The 24,200-nt window shown below is 58.9% G+C and overlaps 1 protein-coding gene across 5 annotated transcripts in view; it reads right to left on the reverse strand.

Annotated features, from left to right (window-relative positions):
* DPP6 (dipeptidyl peptidase like 6) overlaps positions 1–24,200 on the reverse strand; it is a 320,383-nt gene that overhangs the window by 27,776 nt on the left and 268,407 nt on the right. For all 5 annotated transcript variants that reach the window (XM_036230619.1, XM_036230620.1, XM_036230618.1 and 2 more), the window contains exons 8-12: positions 17,203–17,323; positions 11,357–11,511; positions 10,011–10,108; positions 2,412–2,535; positions 1,407–1,445 (exon numbers count right to left, since the gene is read on the reverse strand). In XM_036230619.1, the coding sequence (XP_036086512.1) occupies positions 1,407–1,445; positions 2,412–2,535; positions 10,011–10,108; positions 11,357–11,511; positions 17,203–17,323 (537 nt within the window). The remainder of the gene's footprint in view (positions 1–1,406; positions 1,446–2,411; positions 2,536–10,010; positions 10,109–11,356; positions 11,512–17,202; positions 17,324–24,200) is intronic.

Below are 24,200 nucleotides of genomic sequence, written 5' to 3' on the forward strand. Positions count from 1 at the left end.
CCTGGCACAACCCGCGAGTATCAGCTGAGCGGACGGCTGTGCAGACGAGGGATTCTTTCTCGTCTCTCTGCTCGCGGTCTCGGGCATTCCGTCGGATACGGGCGGGACGTCGTGACGTCGGACGTCGGTGCCCGTACCGCTGGTGCAGGCGGCAGCGCAGGAGCTCCCAGCGTAACCCCAGCTGACACCTCGGGGCTGCCGAGCTCTCTCTCATCCTCGGTATTTTCTTAGCTTGGACTCGACACCCGAACTTGGATATTGGAAAAGACTGGCAAGGAGCAAGGGGGAAAAAAATGCATTTCACAGCAACCATGTCCACGAACGGGGCTCCTGCCCCTACCATAACTGAGGGGAAGCTGGGAGAGGGGGCTGATTCCACAGAGAAACATGTGCCAGCTGGGGTTGCTAGAATATTCTTGGAGAGCCACCGCGGACAGCTGCATCGTTCCGAGTCTCTTATTTTCCATAAACATAGTCGATCGCATCACTAAAGCAGCACACCCCTGCCCGCCTCACCGTGATTCTCGAGACTCAGATCTGGTTTGAGTTTTTCCCACAGACTTTTCATCCCATTGGGTCGGACGAGAAGGAAGCAAGCTTCCGCAGCCTGTTCCTTCTAACGGCAGCCGAGGAATGAGGAGAGAGGGCAGGAGAGACGGCCGGCGTCTGCGGGCGCCCTCTTTCTGCAAGCTCGGTAGCTGTTCCTGTCGCCTGGTGGTGGATGGGTCACTGTCCCCCCCCCCCCCCGCCCCCCACACACACACGGCTTCTGGTCTCAGCGCCGAGAGCCCAACCGGCCTTTCTCACCTGGGACGGGGACGAGAAAGCTGGGGACGGTTCGCAGTCAGGGCTCCAGGGAGACTCACGCCGAACCACGGCGGCGCCCCCTAAGCTGAGACCCTGCAGGACCCCACGGGGCCCCGAGGGACCCCACAGAACCCTGAGGGACCCCACGGAACCCCACAGAGGAAACAGGGCCACCAGCCACATTTTCCTTGTGTGCATGGCGGGTCGGTCTGATTTGGCAACTTCCATGAACTCATCCTTTTTTCTAAAAATTTTATTTCATCATTGGTTTCACATCCGCAGGACATTGGTTCGATGTCTGTGTAGTTTCTACGAGTCCTCGAGACGACGCCCCGGATGCTCTTGCTCTCCCTGGCCCTCCACCCAGCTGGGAGCTGAGGTCTCATGGCACAAACGTTCCCGAGAGCGGTGACTCCCTGACCGTCACCCACGAGCCCCCCGGCCCCCCGCAGGGCATGGCGTGGCCGCACCGTGGGAACGAGGCCCCCAGAGCCGCGAGCGGGGTCCGGGGCCGGTGCGGGGGTGGGGGGGGCGGGGGGCGGGGCGAGCGCGGGGGGGCGGGGCGAGCGTGGGGGGCGGGGCGAGCGCGGGGCCCTTACCTGCCGGTGCAGCCAGGCGTCGCTCTCGTCCTCGTGTTTCTGAAAGGAAATGCGAGCACTGGGGAGCGAGCCCGGGGCGGCCGCCGTCTGCCTGCCGCGCCCGGCACTCAGCTGCCCCATGCTGTGCCTCAGAGTCGAACCCCCGTGCCCTGGGACGGGAAGTGTCTGCCGGCACCAAGGACAAGCCGCAGCAGGGAGAGTCCTTCGGGGGCGGGGCGCTTTTATGATTTGGTGGCCGTGCCCGACCACGCACGTGTCCATCTAAGGCAGACCTCAGGTGCTACACCGTCTTAGATTCGTGCGTGTGCATGTGTGTGCGTGTGTGTGTGCGTGTGCACACATGCGAACTTTCCGGGTCGCGGCTCTGAGTAAACCGAGACACTGAGGACTTTAAAAAGTCCATTTGCGCAGCGGACCTCACAGAGCCGTGCGGAGCGATGCGTAAGGACAGTGGAGATGTCCGAGGTGTGGCCAGTCACACGATGACCACGTCCTGAGGCGCCGTGGGCCTGTCCCTGGTGCTGGCCTGGCCCCTGGACGCCCCAGGGCCGAGCCGGCGGTGGGGGGGTCTGCTGCTGCCGCTCACGGCAGGAAGGGTCTGGCTGTGGGTCGGGTGGAGGATGGAGCCGCCGACGCAGGCAAGCCGGGGGTGTGGGCTGCGCCCCAGGACCGGGGGCCTCGGGCCAGCCCCTAACCCTCTGTGAGCGCCAACTGGACAACAAGGGGAAGGCTCACTGGGGGCGGCGGTGGGCACGGGTGACCGGGTGTGACGCCCCCGTGACCTGCCCGGCACCTGCTGGAAGCACAGAGCTGAACGTCCTGTGGCTGCACCAAAGTCTCCCACCAGGGGGCGCCAAAGCAGAGCCGTGGGCGCAGGCGGCGGCCGTGAGCAGCTCGGGACACGGCTGAGTGACCGCAGGGACCCAGCCCAGCCCGAAGGCGAAGGACGGCCCGCCGTCCCCGGGGCTCCCTGTTCTGGGGTCCTCCCCACCCCCAACCCCGTACCTTGGTGCAGACGCCGGTGGTGGCGTCGCAGAGGGTGAGGATGGACACGTTCTGCGCCCGGTTCAGCCAGTTCACGGCCACCTTGGTGCTGGTGGCCCACTTCACCATGGTGATGTAGTACTCCCTGAAAGCACACACGCACACACACACACACACGCACGTGCAGCGTGAGCCGCTGTGCAGGCCCGCGGGGCACAGGCGTGCACGGCCCGGCCCCGGGACACGGGGCTGCTCGGGAACACGCGCTGGCCATGAACTCGCTGGGGACCGTGTCCCCGCCACATGCTGGAGTCAGCCACCCGGCCATGTTCCCTCTGGCCTGCGCCCTCAGGAGCTGCATGTGGCGGGCCTGTGGCCTGAGCACAGCTCTCCCTCCTGTCACCGCCTGGGGCGAAGGCGCACTGTCACGTGCGGGGGCGTGAGGGGGTCCCGTGGGGGCCGGCCGCTCCTCCTGTGAGCGGCGAAGGCCCAGGATGTGCCCCAGCTAACTCCGCGGCCCTGCGCCTCGGGCGACCTCGGTTTGACAGCCGGGTGTCCCACGCCTGCTTTCCGCCCTCGCCCAAAGGGACCGCAGTGTGGGCCTGCCCTGAACTTAGCACGAGGGCCTCTGGTAACTCACGCAACTACCCAAAACCCTGCGAAAATGGGTATGCTGGCAGGAAAAGGACACTGAAGAGGAAGAAGAAAATGTCAGGAAAATAAGCGCACGAGAATATCCTCAGATGCATCCAGAGAAAGTTCCAGAGGCCGGTCCATCGCCTGCCCCTCCTGCGCCTGTAACGAGACCTGTTGCTGAGGACGGTCGCTTGGTGGCCTCACGAGGTCCTTTGTCCCTGAGGACGGCAGGACACTCATCAGACACTTCCTAGCAAGCTGGAAAGGGACCTTAGCACGTCCACCGATGACGTTTAACAGAAAGGCCTGATGACCAGGCGCTTTGAACTACGCTTCGGTTATCACCCCGAAGACGAGCAGGGCCCTGTGCCCCGTTTTTCTGAACCTCGTGTAAGCCGGGAGAGCGTGGCGAACAGGGCGGCGAAGGCCTCTGACCCCGGCCATCGGCCCCCACGTGGCCAGGACGGCAGGCCGGCCCGCGGCTCTCGGCAGCCTGGGCGAACGTACTGAGGACGCGGGCGGCGAGCCATCCGGGCGTAAGCAGCGCCTGCGCTTTCCGGCCGTCTCGGTTTCTGTGAGCGTTGAAACACGTCTCCCCACGCCATCTGCTCAGCCGGGCCGCGGGTCCCGGGGCATCTGGACGGGCGTGTACAGCATCTGCTTGCTCACCCGCCCTCCCCCTGACCGGTCACACGTCCTTTCAGCCGTGTCCTCTGGGTCCTGCTTTGCTGCCTGCCTCGCCGCCCGAAGGCTCCGAGACATTTGTCAGGATGCGGGGCGATCACCTGCCTGAACACCTGGGGGCACGAAAACCCAGGTGCAGCTTCGGTCCTTAGACATAACTGCAGGTCTGCGCCCAACCCTGCGTCGCGTGTATGACCTTTTAATTGTGCCCTAAGAGGCCTGTGGGTCCCCGTGGACAGACGTGGAAGACAGACCAAGAGCTCGAAGGCCGTGGGGTGGACACCAGCTCGTTCCCGCCTCCCTGGGCCGCGAGTGGGACCTGCCTGACGCCGACGTGCGTGACAAGGGCGTGGTGTGTGAGGTCCTGGTGACGAGCCACACTCACCCGACCAGCAACTGTACGTCCCTGAGACGAAGCCAAGGGAGAGAATGTCAGATCTCCTGGAGGGACAGTTTCCCCCTCGGCCTCTGCACTGCGCAAATGCCCTGTTTTTGTTTCTTTTACTAAAAACGGTCGTTCGTCCTATCCCTCTTCCGAGGTTCTCCGTTGTCCTTTGGCATACACAGTCTTCACGGAAGCCACACGTGGGAGAGAGAATCACTCTGACACGTGTTGCAATGCCAAGGCAGACGTCGGCACTGCTGCCGTGGGCGTGGGGGCCCCCGCCACGGGCCGGCAGAGAGACGCGGGCTCAGCGCAGGGCGGAGAGGGAAGCCGTCATCAAGGGACGCGATCATGAAAATAAAAGCCGTACCGGGTCAATATTTCCTAACCTTGCAAACGGGCAGTAACTCTTGCGAAGAAGATGAAAAACAAAAGGCAGCCCGCGTGACAAATGAAAAACGGAGAGATAAGTTTGAGAAAACAAACACAAACGTTCTCTATTTCTGGAACAAGAGACGAACCACGGGGAAGTCCTCAAAGGCACCGTCGGTCTGGGAAGAACCGAGTCGACCAGGTCTGAGCCCCGCGAGGGCAGGGCTGACGTGGGTCTTGCTCGTCTCTGGACTGGGCACTTCGGCCCCGGTTCGAGCCTCAGGTCTGCTGGTGACAGGGGTTTAATCCTACGAGGAGGAGCGACGAGTTTCTTTGCTGAGAGGAAGGCGTCTGATCAAACGATTTGAAAGCTCACATACGGGAAGAAACGGACAGAAATCGCCCAGATGGTTTAAAAAAGTCTAATCCCAATGAGGAGTTTATACCGAAGGTTGCTGGCGACGGCGTCTGGCTACGGCCCTTTTACGTAACGAACGGTAGATTCACGAGCGGACGTACGGCCTTAAACCACAGCGCTTTACACAGGAACTGTTTATATAATAATTTAATATTTAATACGAGTGTCATCGGAAATCAGTGGGGGAAGGAAGACTTCTACACCTACTGGTGCCAGGGAAATGGCTTCGTTATTAAAAAGCAGACGAGCAAGCAAAGGACAAGTGTGCATGTCTAAAAAAAAAAAAAAGGGAAAATTTATCAAAACGCTCGCGATAATCAGCGGTAGGGCAAGTGGTTATTATTTTTCGCAAAGCAGAGATTACTTTTTAAATAAAAAGGTTATCGAGAATAAACTGGAGGTCTCCAGTTTAAGTGGGTGGGTCGATCACGTCTGTTTATTACGTCTTCGCTCTCCAGAAACCTAATCGCGATGATGTTAAGCGGAGCCACGCGTCGGTGGGCGGATAAGACGCTTTAGAAGAAAGAGAAATTTGGTTGCAGCTAAGACAGGAGAAGGCAGATGCGAAGCAGAATAATTTCAGAAGCTGAGATGAGGCTGGGCTTCGACAGACACGTGGGTCGGTCCTGTGTCCAGATGGTGTGAGATGCCGCAGCTTTTTGAACATCGCGGAAAACAGATAATGCTACTTTGAGAATCGCCGAAATCGCACGTTAGAACGTGAGCAGGAAGCAGAGACTCCTGGAGGGAACGCTGCTAACTTTCTCTTTATTCCGAAGCGCTTCATCTGCCCACGGACACGGGTATTCATTCGAAGAGCATTCAGTCCGGGCTTAGCGTGCGGCGGACACAGTGGCAGGTCCTGGCAGCACAGGGAGCCAGACCCTGTCGTGGGGGGCGGGGCTCGCAGTTGGAGGGGAGACAGACTAGTCCCCCACACTTCAGCCCCGGTGAGGACGGCCCAGGAAAGCACGGCCCGGCTAGGAAACCCGGTGCGTCCCCCGCACCCTCCGAATCCGCAGCCACAGGTGCCTCCCACTCAGCAGATGGTCACTGAGCGGCTTATGAATTTTTTATCAGTCCATTTGTTCGCCATAAAATATTAAGGGAGCATTGTCTCTCTCGCAGGGACTAATGGGCCATGTCACTTCTCGGTGTTTGGAAGCCTGGCAAGGGCTCTGGCACTTGTGTGACCACTAAGGGCAGGGGGACAAAGGGCAGTCGCCCCGTGAAGCAGAGAGCCTGCAGTGAACTCCGGAATTCCCCGGTGCTGTCTACCCCATGGATCGAGCCAGGGCAAGAAGGAAAACACTTCGAGAGAGAGATTTCTAAACAACGCTGTTCTTTAAAAGGAGGCATCGTCAACCGCACAACGACACCTCATGCCCGAGCCCCCCTTGTCTGAGCATGGCCTCAGGGCGGACGCCCAGCTGTGACACAGTCTGCAGGCAGACGGCGCTTTGCAAAGTCAACAGTAATGTGACTCTAAGCAAGTTACGGCTCGGTGTACAGTTCTGTAATTTTAACGTTGGAACAGGCCAGGTTGCCTTTCCCTTCTGTCTCGGGCGTTGGCTCTCACGCAGGGCCAGCTGTCAGGACGAGGGAGGAGGCAGAGAGATGGGTGTCACCGCAGGGCCCGTGGGGCCCTCATGCAACAGTTTATGTGCTTCGAACACAAAGGGATCCACCGAGCAAGAGAGCTGGAGGCCACTCTCGTGTTGCCTTCTCTAACCTTCATTTTCACACGCTTGGCACCCATCCATCCATGTGTTCATCAGTCTGCCTGTCCATCCACCCATCCACCCATCCGTCCACCATCCATTCATCCATCTATCCACCATCCATTCATCCGTCCATCCACCCTCCATCCGTCCATCCACCCGCCCTCCATCCATCCGTCTGTCCATCCATCCATCCATCCGTCCATCCATCCATCATCCATCCATCCACCCTCCATCCATCCGTCCATCCATCCATCCGTCCATCCGTCCATCCACCATCCATCCGTCCATCCATCCATCATCCACCCATCCACTCGGTATGGATTAGGCACCTGCCGGCGTCACTCAAGGATGTGCAGGAGGTCTTCCACGTGCCCCTGCAGGTCCCTTCCACCTTCCCGCCCTGCCGTGCCGACCCCTGACCCCTGTCCCCGTCCCCGACAGTGTGCCGACCCCTTTCCAACAGGGGCCGCGGCGACATCGAACACGCTCCCTTCACCAGCAGGCTTCCAGGACTTCGGGCCGCTGTCGGAAGCTTGCCTCACGTTCCGGGGGAAACAGGAAGCCACACGAGGTCCTGAGCAGCGGGAGCATGTGGCCTGACCTCGTGAAGAGGCTGCTCTGGGGGGTGCGGCTTGGGATGTTGTTTAGAGACTGTCAGAAAATCTGACGGAAACGTGCAGAGGCGAACGAGGCCACCGGATGCCCTCCCAGTGCGGAGCGGGGCTCGGCTTTGCTCTGACCCGGCACCTCTGCTTGGGTGGCTGTCACTTGTGCCTTTCGACGGGTGGATCGGATGTGTTCAAAGGTCACAACTGAGGGCTGTGGGATGGATCTGTGGTTCTCTGTGAGACCGTCCCTGTACACCTGGCTTCTCCTTCGCTCTTTGGGCTGCTCTAACCCCTCATAGCTCCCTTGCTGGGGGTGAGTGACGCATGCTGACTCGCTTTCCTTGAGAACCGCGGCTGGACCAGTCCACGCGGAGAGGGTGGGTGGGCAGTGAGGGCGTGAGCCAGACGCGAGCAGGTCGGGGCTGGGGGCAGTTCCTACAGGTGGCACTGACGGGTGGGAGCGGGCCGACCCCGGGAGCCGGCCCTGCGCTCGGCGCATTATCTCATTTAAGCTGCACAACCACCCACGGGAGCGAACACTTTCACGAATAATCATCATCCCCGGTTTGTAGAGAAGGAAACGGAAGTGAGACCAGGAGCGGAAGTAGGATTTGGACCCGGGTGGCTGGAGACATTTGTGATTGTCACGGCTCGGGGGTGGGGGGTGGGGGGTGGGGGGTTTACTCCTGGCATCCGATGTGTGGAGGCCACGCGTGCTGCTACACGCTGTGCCAGGCACGGGACGCCCCGTCTGATCCAGCACACACCGCGCCGCCACCCCGCAGGCCAGGCCAGGCTCCTTCCCCGCCCACCCCCATGTCGGCGTGTCCCCGCCCCCCGCATCTGCGCGGCCCCGCCCCGTCTGTGTGGCCCCGCGTCTGCGTGGCCACGCCCCCTCGTCATCATGGCCACGCCCTGTGTCTGCATGGTCACGCCCCTCTACAGCGTGGCCCCGCCCACACTTGTAGTCACTCGCGTGCCGCACACTGCTCGTTCACGGTCCAGTCCCCCTGCATCGCAACCTCCACGCATCATTCACCGCTAAATTCTCAGCGCAGTGGTTGGCGAATGATACATGCCCAGCACACAGCCACTCGCAGTCGGCCCATGATTTCCGACATACCTGTGCTCAGCTTCGAAAAATCTCGAGGGCGCAGGACGGAAGAGGGGTGGGACCGAGTGGGACCTTCGCCGGTGACAGGTCTCTGTGGCGGGGGACGAGCGGCACTGCCTTTGGCTTAGGGAATGAGGACGAACGGAACCTGGAGCCAGAAGCTGAGCCGGGCCCTGGCGGAGGCTGATCCCTCACTGTCCCTGAAGCTAATCGAGCCTGCGGAAGCGGCTCCAGCAAATTGACTAAACGAGATTTCCAATTAACTCAAACAGATGGCTTGCATTTTCCAGGTGACTTTCCATATTAATCTGGTGAGTTTGCTGGACCAGGCCCCGGGAGGCCTGGCAGGGATGGGGGCCGAGGGAAAACAGTGAAATCTGTGCATCGTCACGAGAGAAGAGAGAGCCATAATCGGAACGTTTCTTCTATCCCGGAAACAGCATCACCAGCCAAATCGATTTAACCCCCCCCCCCCACCCCGACTCGCACACAGAGGGCCTGCTCCCCGAGGAGGGGCCGGAGGATCATGGTGGGGGGGAGGCTGGCTGCTGGCGAGAGGGTCAGCCTGGGGGTGCAGAGAGAGGCAGAGGGGAACCCTTCGGAGCACGCTGGTCTGCTCAGCCGAGACCGTACACACCGCACGCTTCACGGAGGAGGGTTGAGAAAACCCCAGTGGAATTCCACTGAGGCCTCGGGGTTTCGGGATGCGGGCGGGCGGTCGGGCCACGGAGGCCACCACAGGAGGAGGAGGCCCTGGCAGACCCGCAGACATGAGCACCCACAGACACAGCCCCAAGCTGGGCCTGCTGGGGAGCTGCGGAGGCTGGGGCCTCGGCCCCAGGCCTTCCAGAAGCTTCCGGAGGTTACTAATGTGGAGGTTTTTGTACCTGAAGAGTTAACAGCCCAGCTGGATTATGGCTGCTCGCGGAGTCCCAGGAGGACTCATTCTGGGGCCCCCAGGGCCCCCTGACAGGTTACAGGGGTCTGTCTGTAAGTGAGACGCCCCCATGCCAGCCCAAGTCCCCCTTTTCCCCCCCGAGTCTTCCTCCCACCAGCATTCTCAACACACAGGTGTAACGACAGCACGAGAGGCTCTGGATGTTAATCACCCCCAGGCCGCTTGACTCTGGGACAAAACGAAACCGACATTCAGACCACTTTGCTTTCACAGATTCTGCTTCTCAGCCGCTTTGATTAAAAAAACCAAAAAACCAAAAACGCCTAAACCAGAGGCTACGCGCCCTTTGGTATGTCCCCCCCCCCCCACCGGCTGTGGACTGACCCACTGGGAGCTCCGGCTTACGAAACGGGACTCGGCCCTCAGTCCCCGGAGCCACGGGACACAGCCGCGCTCCAAAGTCCCGCGCAAAACCGGGGGCCCTGGCAGAAAGTGATCTGTGTCTCCCCGCGGGGGACGAGGGTACTGCACGGGCATCCGTGGGTCAGAAAAACCAACTCGGGACCTACCGCAGTGCGGGAAGCCGTGGGCAATGCACCTCTCTCTCCGGCGTTTGAATCAGCGCTCACACACACCTGCGCGCGGCGTTTGAATCAGCGCTCACACACACCTGCGCCCGCGGAGACGCGCACGCACGGAGACGCGCACGCACGGAGACGCGCACGCACGCGCGTCTGCTTGTCGCTACTCCCGGCAACGCGGAGGGAGGGAGGGAGCGAACCTCATGCGTGGGTCGTCCGGCGGCGTCATCTCCAGGTCGTGGGTGGGCCCGTTCAAGCCGATGACGTGCAGGGAAATGCTGGGGTTTTCGCAGCCGGCCTGGGGGTGCAAAGGGACAGAGACGTGAGCGACGAGCGAGGCCCCTGCCGTCACACGACTGTGGGTCTCACGGACGCCCTCGCTTCCTTGAGCCCCGCCCCAGGACAGGGCCGAAGGTGCGTCCACCAGCTCACGCCTCTGGTTCGGGGCAAAGGGCGGCCGAACTCTGCTGGCCAGAGTATGGTGACTTTCCATTAAAACACGAGACCCGAAATCCTGAGCCATCGAGTTCCGTCATTCCAGAAGACTCCGAGCTCCCATCCCGGAGCCCACTGTCGGGGGCGCACCAAGAGGGTTGGCCAGGGAGACCATCCCCTTCCTGGGGGTCAGACGAGGGTCAGACGCCACTGGTGAAGAGTGTGTGCGCGCATGCGCGTGCGCGTGCGGTGGGCGCGTGGAGAGGCTGAAAGGCTGGGTGTCGCCCAGCGCCCTGTGCCTGACTGTGCTTCCCGCCATAGCCCTGGGCCCTCCCTACAGTGCAGGCTTAGTGACAAGCAGAGGCAGGACGGTCTGTCCCAGGCGAACCCATGTCCCGCGGTGATACCGGGACACTCTCAGAACGGGAAATGGCCGAGGCCCAGGCCGCGGCCTCGGAGGGGGCACGCGCCCCCATGCCGGGACCTCGCAGACGCCGGCCACGCCCACGGAAGAGCCACAGAAAACGGGCTGTCACACCAGGGCCTACCGCTCGCAGGCGGGAGCCCCAGGCCCCAGAGGGATGCACAGTGCAGGGGGCCTCCGGGCGGTGATCAGGGGTGGCGGTGGTGAGGGCGGGGCTGTGGCGTGGACCCTCAGAGAAGGCAGCCGACTGCAACCCGGAAGGCGTTTCGCCCCAGAACCCACCAGACCAGCTCTGGGAGGGCGACCTCCCACCCCAGACCCCGAGAGTCAGTGTCTGCCGCTCAGGCCCCCGGGCTGTGGGGTTTGTCTGGGTCACCAGGTGTCTCCTGACCTGGGCTCTGGGACCCTGGCCACCTCCCTCCTGCTGCACACTGCTGGCCGGCAGGGCCAGCAGGCATTTCTGGCGTATGGGGCACGTGGCTTCAGCCAGAAGTTGGTCTGGGAGCAATCAGACACGCTACTGGCCAGAACGTGACCGAGCACGAAGCTGCGCAGCCCAGACCCAGGGCCCGGGGACGGACAGACAGACCCCTCTGGCCTCTCAGAGGCCAGACCCTGACAAGGGACCGAGAGGAGAGGGTGTCCCAAAGCGGGCGGTGCGGCGCGTCCCCGCGGCTGCTCGCCTACCTTGGGGTAGTGGTAGGGCCTCGCCGTGGGGTAGGCGGCGCCCGTGTAGGCCGGGAGCTCCATGACGGGCACGCGGGAGTCGTTGATGGTGGCGTAGGCGAGCCTCGTGCCGTCCGGAGACCACCAGTGTGCAATGTGCGTCTTCAGGATCTCCTCTGAAGGGAAACAGGTGACGTGTGAACACAGAGGGGTGGGGTCCAGCCGCCCGGGCACAGCCCTGGGCCACCAGATGCCAGCGACTCCCCTGGCGCCCCGACCGCCCTCGCTCCGCGGGGCTCCGGGCGTGCCCCGTGCCGACCGCCCAGCCCGGCAGAACCCCCTCGAGCCAGGCCCCACCGGAGCAGACGGCCGCCTGGCAAACATTCTTTGGTCGCGCATTTGAGCATTATGAACCTAACAAGTGCTTTTTGAGTCGAATTATTATTGTACTGCTGAGGGTTGTTATTTTAAGACGATCTCAACGACAGAACCAGAGGAAACCGATCCACACTGCAGCAAGGCACATGCGTGCTGGGCGCATGCCGCGTGTGCACTGTGCGTCAGGCCTACTGTGTGCGCTGTTGATACACTGCGTGTCAGACCTACTGTGTGTGTACTGTTGGCACACTGTGCGTCAGGCCTACTGTGTGCGCTGTTGATACACTGCGTGTCAGACCTACTGTGTGCATTCTTTTGGCACACTGTGTGTCAGTCCTACTGTGTGTATACTGTTGCCACACTGTGTGTCAGGCCTACTATGTGTATACTGTTGCCACACTGTGTGTCAGGCCTACTATGTGTGCTGTTGATACACTATGCGTCAGGCCTACTGTGTGCGCTGTTGATACACTGTGTGTCAGACCTACTGTGTGTACACTGTTGCCACACTGTGTGTCAGGCCTACTGTGCATGTACTATGTGTATATTATACATTCATGCCTACTGTGTGAATACTGTAGCCACACTGTGGATCAGACCTACCGTGTGCGTACCGTTGGCACACTGTGTCAGGCCTACTGTGTGCGTACTGTTGGCACACTGTGTGTCAGGCCTACTGTGTGTGCTGTGTGTATGTCTACAGACGCCTGCATGCACAGACTGCCTGGGCGCCTGACCCACACACAGTCGAGCAGCAGGAGAAGGTACTCAAGGCCCAGGGTGCCCCTGGCTCTCAGAGGACAGACGCAGTGTCATCGTGTGGCGGGGAGATGAAGGCCCGTCTTCGACAGAGCCTCAGGTCCCGCCAGGGACACCCGCCGACCCGCCCTGGCCGCCCTGCGGTGTCTTAGCTAAAGGAGCTAAGGACGGGCTCTGTGGGACCCGATGGCTATTCCAGGAAGAACAACTCTACTTACTGTTTCTAACAACCTGAGAGCCGACGTGTCCCACGTGTCACAGTCAGGGCTGGGGAGCGGGGGCCCCGTCTCGGTGCCAGCCGGCTCTCGGGTCGAGCGGTTCCCCCTCGTGCCCGGTCTGTACGTACGGTACACAGATTCCCTCCAGATCTGGATTTGCGATCATGATCAACATCGTTCCCTGATCACATAACGCGAGACCACTCTACGGCCGTCATCGGGGGCGTGCCGTACCCCAGCTGCACGCGCCTGTCGCGACCGGAGGCAGGTGAGGACCTGCGGCCACGTCGAGACAACGAAACGAGTGCCTACGACACGTGGGGGACGGCGTGGCTGGCACGAAGCCCGGGGCGACGGCCTGCAGGGGTCAGGGGCCACGGAGAGGCGGGCGAGCCGGCCGGGCGTGGGGGGGGCGGGCGGTGGCCGTCAGAGGGGACCAGGTGGCCGCGGACGAGCTGGGGGCTCCGGACCTCGGCGGTGAGGGCCCTGTGGCCGCCAGCCGTGAAGCCCTTCCACAGCCGAGTCGGGGGCTGGCGGCGCCGGGGGCTTCTGCCGACCTTCCTCCCTGGGTCTGGGGAGGCTGACCAGTGCGTGGTCTGTCCCCGGTCACGGGCTTCCCCGCCTCAGCTCCCAGTGGGAGGACCCCGAGGTGTGTGGGACTGTGACAGCAATGCCCTTCGTTACGAGTCGTCCTCCTGAACGACTCCTCCTTGTCCTCCGAGGACGTTCCCCCAGGCCTGGCAGCGGCCCGCAGAGGCCCCGGCAGGGTGACATGGGTTTGCCGTTGCTCTCCGACACCGGACAGTCTCATCCGCCATGAAGCCCGCGGGGTGCTGACCGTCCACCTCCGCCTGCTGGACACACCAGGTGCGGAGCTCAGCTGCTTACTGCACGTGAGGTGAGAGAGCCCGAATCCCGGCCACCGGCCCTGCTTCTGCTGTCCTCAGAGGCCCTGGACATGTCCCCCTCTGCCCACCGAGGGGCCACCACCAGCACCGCCCCCCCCAACTCCAGCGTTCCGGGATCCCACGGCGCCCAGTGTATCGATTCTGGAGCTTCTCCAGGGCTGATAGAAACACAGAGGTCTGCTAAGGTAAGGAGGGAAAAAAAAAAAGGAAAGAAGGAAGGCGGCCAGCTCGCAAGGGCTTGTAATTTTCCAGTGTCTTCAGCAGCCAGCAAAGTGCCTTTCAGGTGCCAGAGTGGGGCGAGGTGACTCACAAGCAACTTCGCACAGCCACCTGGCCCGTCCGGATGGGGTGCTGAGCGGCAGGCAGACTCCCGCAGATGGTCCGCTGCAGAGAACTCGCGCCGTCTGCACCGCAGTTCGCGGGCACGTCTGCTCGGTCGCTCCCGCGTGGCCAGGCGGGGCGGGAGGGAGCCGCCAGGGCCGAGTGCAGCCCCCGGGAGTGTGCGGATTTCTGGGGGTGGGGCGGGGAGGAAGCAGAGGCCACTCGAGACCAGCAGTGGGGACACAGGTCAGTTCACAGCCGACCAGGACGTCCCCGCGGGGAAACGGCTGCCCCAGAGGCTCATGAACGAAGCAGCGCTGGGCAGAAACGGGGTCTCCATGGTGACCCGTCAGGGGTGGGGTGGGAGAAACCCTCCGTGGACGTCGCACGTCCCTGTCCTTGTTAGCAGGCGAGCCTGGCCTGGCGTCCGATAGGAGGGGCTCGGGGGCCTGGCCAGCTGGAATTCTGCACCCCCCGGGGTCAGGAGGGCTGTCACCATCCCAAACGTCACTCCCGCTTCCTTTATCTCCGGGGACAAAAAGGGAAACTCACGGGCGAGGTAAAGGATTACTGCGACCTTTCCGTAATCCCGTGGCGACCTGACTTTAGCTCTGGATAACTAGCTCCAGTAAACCCGAAGGCAGTGGTACCAAGCGGTGTCTAATCTTCCATCAAAACCAAGATTCTACGTGGCCGCGTGGCGTTCGCCCAGAAGCGGAAAGTAAAGAGGTGCACGCCGCTCATCAGAATCCGAGCGTGGTCACCAGGAGGCGGGGTGTCCAGAGGGTCAGCGCGACACATGGGCGGTCTGGGTCCACCGCCCGCGGCAGGTCACACTGCCGCGGCCGGCGACGGCTCCGGGTACTGGGGAGGACTTTCCTGCGGAGTCTGTGTCCACGTTCATCACAGGACGAGCTTCCTGGCAGCCCCCGCGTCTCCCACCCCTTCTCTCCCTGGGCCCTCAATCTGCGGAAATGGTCGCTATGTTCAAGATCCTTCTTGGGAAACAGAACAAATCGATACGGTGTTTTGCTGCCGAGAAGCCCGCGGCCTGCAGGGTGTCCCCACTCACGTGGCCTAGCGTCGCCTCCGAACCGGCATTCCAGGCTGCACACACACGCTTGCAGGAAGCTGTCTTCCCCGTCCCTCCTCCTTTCCTTCCCCCCTCCCTCCTTCCCTCCTTCGCGCCTTTCCTGTCTGTCCATCCTTTTCCCCTTCCTTCCTTCCTTCCTTCCTTCCTTCCTTCCTTCCTTCCTTCCTTCCTTCCTTCCCTCCTTCTTTTTTTGAAAGAGAATATCTGGAAATGAAACCATCTTCAAAGTCTACCTTCCCATTATTAAAAAGAGGAACCAGGACTCCCCAGCCCCCCCCCCCCACCCCACCGCCACCTTCGGAAGTCTAAGCGCCAGCGAATGAAACCTCCCAGAGAACGATGCTAAGTCGATTAAGCCACCACATCGCCGCGATTGATGTCAAACGCTCGGGGCGCGGCGATCGCGCCAGCACAATTTCGTGTAAATGCCTCAAAGAAAAAATTCCTTTCGATGGATTTGCTGAAGCGAAAGCTTAACTCGGATTGCAAAGCAATGAGCTTTGTGTTTTATCAGGAAGATACGAGAAAGATATTTTAAACCTCCTGCCTGTGGGCTTTTTAAGGCGCTTAGACCTGGAGCATGTTCGTTCCTGCGGCCAGGACTCCGGTGCCTTTTCCTTTGGGGCGACGCAGTGCCAACTCCCCTGGATCTCGGGGCCCGCCGCTCAGGCCGTCTGTGCACAGGAGAGTGTGACCACGGCAGGCAATGGTCAGGGCCTGTTCCGCCGTCACGGGGGGCAAAGGACAATGTGACAATGACATGTCAAGGTCCATTTCCCTGGGGCCCAGGAGGTGACTCGGAAACTGCGGGACCCTGAGCTGTGGCAGCCACGTTGGAGTGAACACGGGGCTCCTAGGGGGTCACACTGGGGGCACAGCCTGGACCCTTGTCCAGGTGCCAGCCCATCTGCTGGAAAGCAAGCTGCGCCGACGTCAGGAGGGCGGTGGCCTCAGGAAGGGGACTTGGGGCGGGGGTGAGCTGGCTGCAGAGGGGCTCGGGGAACCTTCCGGGGTGAGGGAGCGCTGTGTCTTGAAGGGGCCACACAGGACCCGCGTCTATCCAGCTCATCAAATGGTGTCCTTGTAATTGCGCGTTTTATTGTAGGTTATTTGTATCTCAAGTAAAAAATCAGAAGCCAGGTCATAGAGCTTAGTTTTTAGTGACACTTTGATGGGAAGTGACACTCAGCTTACACAACTCTCTGCTTTCTAGTTTAAGGTTCGTGGAGCCCCTTTGATGTAGAATCTCAGACTGAGGCGAGCACGGGGCTGGGGAGAATCGGTGTCCTGGGCTTGATGGGGGCCTCCCAGCACAAGGCCAGAAGGGTGCTGGGGCTACAGGCTAGTGCCCCCAGAATTCACATGGGAGCCTCGATTCCCACGGCGACGGCATTGAGAGTGGGGGCCTCTGGGAGGTGGGGCTGGCGCCCTTCTCTGTGGGTGCAGAGTGTGTCCTCCGTTGCCAGCCGCGTGAGGGGAGGAGGTGGCTGTCTGCAGGCCAGGAAGACACCTGGCCACCCGGTCTGCAGCGTCTGTCACAGCTGCCTGAGCCAGCCGACTAGGACAGGGGGTCAAATGAAGGGCTAGAGAGCACGGTGCTCAGCAGGGTGCCGGGCACCACATGGCCATCGATAGTTGGTGGTCACAGCGTCATTAGCGTGGAGGCGGAGCATGGATGTCAAGGAAAGGGCTTCTTGCTCAGATCTCTAATTACTCCAAAATGCAGGCAGCTGTGGCCAGCGGCGCCGAAGAAAGCCGGGAGTAGAACGTGTCCGACGAGGCAGATGGACTCGGGACAGCACGGCACGCGGATGGCTCCTTCCAGAAGCTTCGACCCATTATTCCTTTTCTGACTCTCCCCTCCCAGGTCAGGGTGGGGGTCACACACCTGTGCCTATTCTGAGTGCCCCTAGAAGTCACCTCCCGGGACAACACACCTCCCAGTCCCAGCTTCCTGCCCTTTGGGGGCAGCGTGGGTCCTGGAAAGCCCCACACACCTGGCCACCAGGTGAGTGCTCAACACGTCAGTGTCCCGCTGACAGCCTGACGCTCCCTGGAGCGCCAACGGTATCCTTTTAATTTAGCAGACCCTCATGAAACTGGAGTTTCATTTGTGGTTAAAGACGGAGGAACAGACCCCGCCCACAGACCACAGACCGCGCCCACCGCCCGCAGACCCCGCCCCCTTACCTTCATACAGCCAATCGCTGAGGCCGTTGTAGACCACGCCCTCCTTCCCCGTGGACACCACGCGGATGGCCTGCTTGCCCACGTGCGCGCAGTAGTAGATGTTGTTTTCAAAGATAAATATCTAGTTTGGAGAAAGGAAACCAGGGCGTTAAACAAAGAGGTGGCGGTAAACGGCGCTCACGGAAAATCTGTACCCAGAGGCGTGGTCTGCATTTCCACCACGCATTACCGGACCCAGCAAGGGTGGTCTCAGGGGCGCGTGGGGATCCCCCACCTCTGATATGACCTGCATTTCAGGCGGGCCAGACACTCTGACCCCACGCCGCTCACCCAGCGTCTGATACTTTCAAGCCCTTTAATAGCAGACTGCATTCGCCATTTAAACGATCGTATTTCTCTAGAATGAGGATTGGTGGGCTGGGAAACTGGAAATCTGGGCTTCAGTCACTCGATATTCATTAAAAATTATTTAGTGGCACCTCGTTGTGCACAGGGATAAATGAGGGGAGGCATATGGCGTGCTTTATTCTGCTTACAATCTGGTAAAGAAACACACAGGACAATGTGCCTACAGGAACAGCTGGGGCTGTGGGGACACAGAGCAGGACTCCTCAACGTAGGCCAAGGACAGGCAAGGGCTCCGTGAATCACTGGAAAAAATTTTTCATGGAGTAAAGATGCACATGACACAGAATTTACTGCCATAACTGTGTGTAAGTGCGCGGCTCGGTGGCATCGGGCACAATTGCGTTGCGGGGATGCTCACTGGCACCACGCGGAGGGCACTGGGCTCTTCTGACGAGTGAAGTGGCCGGCGTGAGCTCGCACGGTCCGTCCGGCCCGCTCTGAGGCGGGAGACCGGGCAGCGAAAGGCATTGGGCTCTGACCACGTGCCCTCGCCTTTACTACGAACGCACAGAAAGAAGTAACCATGCCGCAATCCTGCAAACGCGCACAGACGCAAAGTGTGACTATTAAAGTAGACTTGCATTATTGTATTCCCTTCCGGATGCGTCCGTGTGTGTGTGTGCGTGTGTGTGTGTGTGCGCGCGCGTGCGCGTGCACTGACCAGGCTGTGCGGTGACCACAACCGACTTGATCCTGTGTGACTAGTTCCTCTTTCCCAGCTAATCCGCCAGCCTGAAATTCAGAACGCTGGGTTCTTCTGTCGGTTCCCGCCCGAGCAGCCGTGGGACGCGGCAGAGACTGCTCAGCGCTCCGCCTTCGGACTTTCCCATCCGCGAATGCAGACGACCGCACCTGCCGTGCCCGCCGCGTGGTGGGGGAAAGGCAGGTAAGTTACGGGAGAGAAGCTCGAGGGTTAGAAAGCACATTTACAGGTGACGTGTTAGTGGTGAAAGCAGTACCACGAGCCCCTGGCCACAGAGGACGGCATCCTAATGACTAAAGACAAGGCCTCGCAGCCTCTGCCTCCGCCTTCCCCACTGAAAGTCTGCGAAGTGTGTCACATCCGATGTCTGCTACGGCCAATTGATACAGGACCTGCTGCCACAGGGCCGAGCTTGGTGCCAGGAAGCCTCGTGGGTCATCTAAAGTCCCTCTTCTCACTGCCTTTCTCGTCCTTTCAAAACCCCGACCTCAGTCGAGACCAAGCGTCTGAAACGCTGCCCTGATGACCCTGCCCCAAGGCGGCCGCCCACGCCTGGGGCAAAACCCCTCCGGTCCCCGCTCACCTTCGGAACCCCGCGTCAGGCTGGGGGGCTCTGATGTGTGACTTTCGTGAAGCTGAGGACAAGGCTTCAAGATAAAATTATGCTCCTGTGCGTGTGATAGCACACGGCCATCACAGGGTGAGATCAGGTAAGTAAACGGGGATCGCATGTGTTCACGTGTGTACACGTGTGTGCTTGGGGAGAGCGTGGAGATACTATGTCACGGCCGAGCCCCAGGGACCCCGGTGCCCTGCCTGGTTCAGAAGAGTCCCCGCTCTGCAAGGGGCGTGGGCCAGGGCCGCCCCCACCGACTGGACAGCTGGCTCGGTGGGGAAGGGCACCTTCGAGCTCAGCCGGGAGCACATGACAGTATTCTAATGTGCAGCCAGCCTTCCGCTGTGAGCTTGGCAATCGGCACTTCCGAAATTTCAGCAGAATGAAAATGTTAATTAAGGAAGCAAAATCTCAAACTCCTGATGATATCACGAGGTGTTCGCGCTGCACACTGTCACTTAGTGTTACGGAAATGTCACCTGGAGGAGACTCCGGAGCACCGGCACCAGCGAGGACCTTCATTCCGGCCACCGGCCACCGGGCACCCACTCTTCCTCACGGGCAACCACGTGCCGTCTCGGTCGCAATGTGACTGCTCCACCATAGTTCACTTCGCATTTAAGGGCCACCGCCTCACAAAATCGCCCCTTCAAGGACCCAGGTTACCACCCTTTAATCCTGAAAAGAGACCTCGTGGAAGGCAGGAAGCAACCGCGAGTCAGAAAACAGGACGAGTCTCGCACGAAGGCACCGCCTGCAGAAAAGGATGCTGAGTTCGGGCTTTGAGCTCCCGGGCCTCGAATTCATGAGGCGAGGGCCCCTCTGCGTAGCCTCTACAGCTACCCCCAGATCGCACAAATTATAGCCGAAGAGTCCAAATTCCCAGAGCCTGGAGAATGAGCCCCGGGCATCTCGGTGCTTCTCCGCTCCAGATGTCTATTGCACGATGCCCCTCCAAACCCTGGAAAACGTTCTAAGGGAACATGACCCGAGAGAGGCAGGCAGCCCGTGTGCGAGGGAGGGGGACGGTGGCGGTTCCGATCCAAACGGCGACGAACGGCCGTTACTTACGGAGTGCCTACTACGCCCTCCACACAGTCACGATGATGCGATTTAATCGTACAGGTTACCTCAGATTCTCCCGACGAGCATGCAAAACACACTTTTAACCATCCTCCTTTTACGGATGAGGAAAATGACTCCGAAGGTTCAAGGTCAGAGAAGCGGAATCCGTTGTCTGGCTCCAAAGTCTATGTATTTTCAATTTGTAATCTTCTCACCATTTGAGCAGAAATGATTATATCTTGGCCCAGATTCAAGACACTATTCGATTTCTTCTGTGACATCAGTGGCCAAGGAAGGGACCCAGCATTTACCGCGTCAAGTGAGGCCACGTAGGCATTGTTCCGGGAACATTCACAGCATCGCAGCATCGCTGAGAGGTCTTTCTACCTGTTTCCAGACGGGGGACCGAGCTGAGAGGTCAGGGCATTGTCCGTCCTGTGAGCGGCGGGGCTGGGTTTCGTCCCCACTCGGCCCGACCCTGAGTCAGGTGCCTGCCAAGACGAGAGAGGTCCCCAAAGGCTGGGCAGCTACCAGCTTCCTGCAGGATTTGCCATGGTTTCGAGTACCACTGCCACTATTACTGACTTTATTTTTTTCTTCCCAATCAATTCCCTTTTTATGCAAACGAGTGTCATTTGTAAGGGAAACTGTGTCTCCACTAGTGTGAGTGGGGCTCCAGTACCCCTAGCAGCCAGGCAAAGAACCAGCACAGACAAAGCTAAAGGAAGCCTCCTTCGTAATTCTGCCCAGTCTACCTAAAGTCTGGCCCGAGGCTTGCACTCCCTTTGCTAGGAAGGTTGATTGGCAGGTGGGAGGAGCTGTCAAAGACATTCTCCTGGTCTGTAAGTTAACGTCTGCAAGACAATTGAAAACAGAATGGTTTCTTCACCACGTACTTCATCTCCCTTAACACTCTGTGCACAGGCAGCCGAGATGAGGCCCGGACCACTCCCTGAAGTGTTCTAGGCGACCCGGATGACAATTACCGAGCCCCGTCATCGAATTTTGGTTCCTGAGCTGACGCTGACCAGGGCGTTGGCGCCAAGGGGTCCTGCTTTGGTTGAGGGCCGGCGGGACGGGAATTGACGTGAACGCGTCAATGGAAACGGCACAATCCCGCCCAGCAAAGCGACGACAGATCGCGCTGCGTTATTTCAAAGAAGGTTTCTCGGTGAGTCAAAGAAAGGGCAATCGTGGGAAACAGAGCCCCGACGTGGCACGGGGCGACGGGCGTGGGAGATAAGACGGTCTGAGCAGGAATCGCGAGCGCCCGTCACGGCCCCGGCACCTGCCGAGAACTGACGTGACTGCTTTTAAATTGGTCGGCTTTGTAGAATTGTGGAAGTTAACTGGTAAATTATATGTGGCTTTATAAGTTACATAGGTTTATGCCCATTTTGCCTTTGTCCCTGTTTAAGTGCCATTTTAATGAAGCGACTTAAGTCGAATTCAATAATGTAATTTACCACATTAGTAGATCGATTTTACTCGTGAACACAGATGCAAAAATCCTTAAAAATACTAGTTTTAAAAATGCAGTAAATATATATGTGTGTATATATATGTACACACACACACACATATTTATATAGGAAAATGCATCATAACCAATTGGACTGATCCAGGCAGCATAAGGCTGGTTCTCCATCGATCAAAACAACACACCTCACGGACTAAGGAGAAAAACCATATGATCATCTCAAGAGAGGCGGAAAACACACTGATTTCAAAATCTATTCGCAATAAAGAAAAACAAAACAGAAACCACAACGGCAACAACAAAGGACAACGAAGAAACAAACGGAACTTCAGAAAGAGCTAGAAATGTCACCGACATCCCGGGACCGAGCGGGGGTGTCTAGCAAGCGAGCCTGCAGCCCCTCCCCTTTGGGGGAGACTCGAAAGCCTTTCTTTTCTGTAAAGATACAAGGCAGGGATTGGGCGCCCGTGATTATCCGTCCTCGTGACTTAGTGCTGTGGTCCCGGGAGGTACAGTAAGAATGAAAAAGCTGCAGAAAACAAGGTGCGAAAGAAAGCAACAACTTTGCCATCACTTGGAGAGGATGACGGCCTGAGTCAACATTCCGGAAGACGCCGTAGGCGAATTATTAGAATTAAATGAGTTTAAGCAGGGCTGCCGGATACAAAATCAATGCACAGAGTCAACTGCAATCCTATTCGCCAGCGAATGTAAATTAGAAAAGTTACATTTAAAAAAATGAAACAGATAAAATAGTTCCAAAATTATCCAATACCTGGGGATATATTTAAATTAAATGTTTGCAAGAAATTTATGGAGAAAATTATAAAACTTTCGTGAAAGACATTTTTTAAAAAAGGAAGTAAATTGCCAACTATATCACGTATCGGAAACTTCAACAGCTGACGTTTATAAATTCTCCTTCAACTGACGTATAAATTTAATGCAATTACAACTGAACTCCCCAAAGCACTTTTAAAAGGACTGATCACACAGCAGGTCTCACGGCACGGCCATCAGAGCAATTAGGAAGGTGCGTTTCTGTTACACCGATAGACGAAAGACCAGTGAAACATAATATAGGGTCTGAACTCACACCCACACCTACAGAAAAAGTGGCAAATGACAGAGTCAGCCTGGAAGACAGGTAAGAAAAGGCGGACTTCATCAATAAATGGTTTGGGAACAATTGGTTACTGTTATGAAAAAGTAATTGTAAGTATGCTTCATTTCAGGTGGACTTAAAATATAATTATGAAAGATAGAACTATAAAAATGTTAGGTCATGCAAGAGACTGTCTTCATGTTTTAGGGAAGAATTTCTTTAAAAAGATACAAAATGCAAACCATAAATGAATAAATTTGATTCCACTGAAATTAACATTTTTTTGTACCAAAGTATATCAAAATAAGAGTGAAAGGACAAGCTATAAAATGAGAGAAAATACTGGCAATAATAAACTAATTAGAAGCAAAATATATAAATTATGCATATCAAAAAGAAAGAGACGAAAAACCCTAAAGAAAAATAGGCAAAAGACACAATCAGGCGTTTTGCCGAAGATGTTATATGAATGGTAAATGTACTTACGAAAGTTATTAACCTCATTCATAACCAAATCTATACAAATTTAAACCCACAGAAACGGTGGCAAGTGTGCACCGAGGGGCATAAGCGAAAACGTACACAGGGACACTGTAAACAGACTGAAAAGGTGACGAGGAACGAGGGCCACGTCCGCGGACGGGCGACAAGCCCTGCCGTGCGGTGCGGCTGTAACCGGCCGCCACGCAGCGTCGGAAAAGAGCCAGTCACAGCCACGCAGGTCAGTGTCCACGGACATCACAAGCGGTGTCGACGCCGAACCAAGCAGCGGAGTCTACACCGCACAGGCCACAGTCACGTCCAGGTAGGAGCGGGGATGACACGTTATTTACCGGTGACTACGTGGGGAGCTGTTTGGAAAAGCAGCCGAGTCCGCCGGGCAGGGGAGGGGGCGTGGCGGCCGGGCGCAGGGCGAGGGTCTGGGGTAATATCCCAAAGGCAGGGGGATAAGCTGAAATCTCGAACGCGAGGCCGCTGGACCTGGGCGAAGGAGGCGGGGCAGGGGGCGGGGCTGGAGGTGCAGGGGCGGGGCAGGAGGCGGAGCAGGGGCGGCACTGGAGGGGCAGGGGCGGGGCTGGAGGCGCAGGGGCGGGACTGGAGGGGCAGGGGGCGGGGCTGGAGGCGGGGCGGGGCTGGAGGCGGGACTGGGGCGGGGCCGGGGGCTGGGGGCGGAGGCGGGGCAGAGGAAGGCGCGGCATCGTCGGAGGAATAAGCTGGGGATGGGGCAGGCAGGGGAGCGAGACTGCCAGGGTCTGACCTGGGCAGTGGACAGAGGGCGACGCCACCCACAGCAGCGGCGTGCGCCAGGAGGACCACAGAGCGCGGGGCGGGATGGCGAGCGGGGTGCGCAGGGCCTGCGGGAAAGGACGCGGGAGGCTGGCGGCTCCGGTGGGCGCCTCCCCGGCTGTGCCTGGTACCAGGGCTGCTGAGGGCGGGGGGTGGGGGCCTGGCCTCCGCAGCGCGAGTCACACCCTTAAATCAGGCCCCGCGGAGGAAGTTACAACGTAGTTCCCGCTGCTAACGGCCCTCGAAGCCATTATGGTAAAAACGAGCACCATTCAGGTAAACGATTAGGTTCCCCAATTGAAGAATAGACAGAAAAGTCAATTCGCTAATTTGC

The sequence above is a fragment of the Rousettus aegyptiacus genome, unplaced genomic scaffold, assembly GCF_014176215.1.
Source record: "Rousettus aegyptiacus isolate mRouAeg1 unplaced genomic scaffold, mRouAeg1.p scaffold_m13_p_13, whole genome shotgun sequence".
Lineage (NCBI taxonomy): Eukaryota > Metazoa > Chordata > Mammalia > Chiroptera > Pteropodidae > Rousettus > Rousettus aegyptiacus.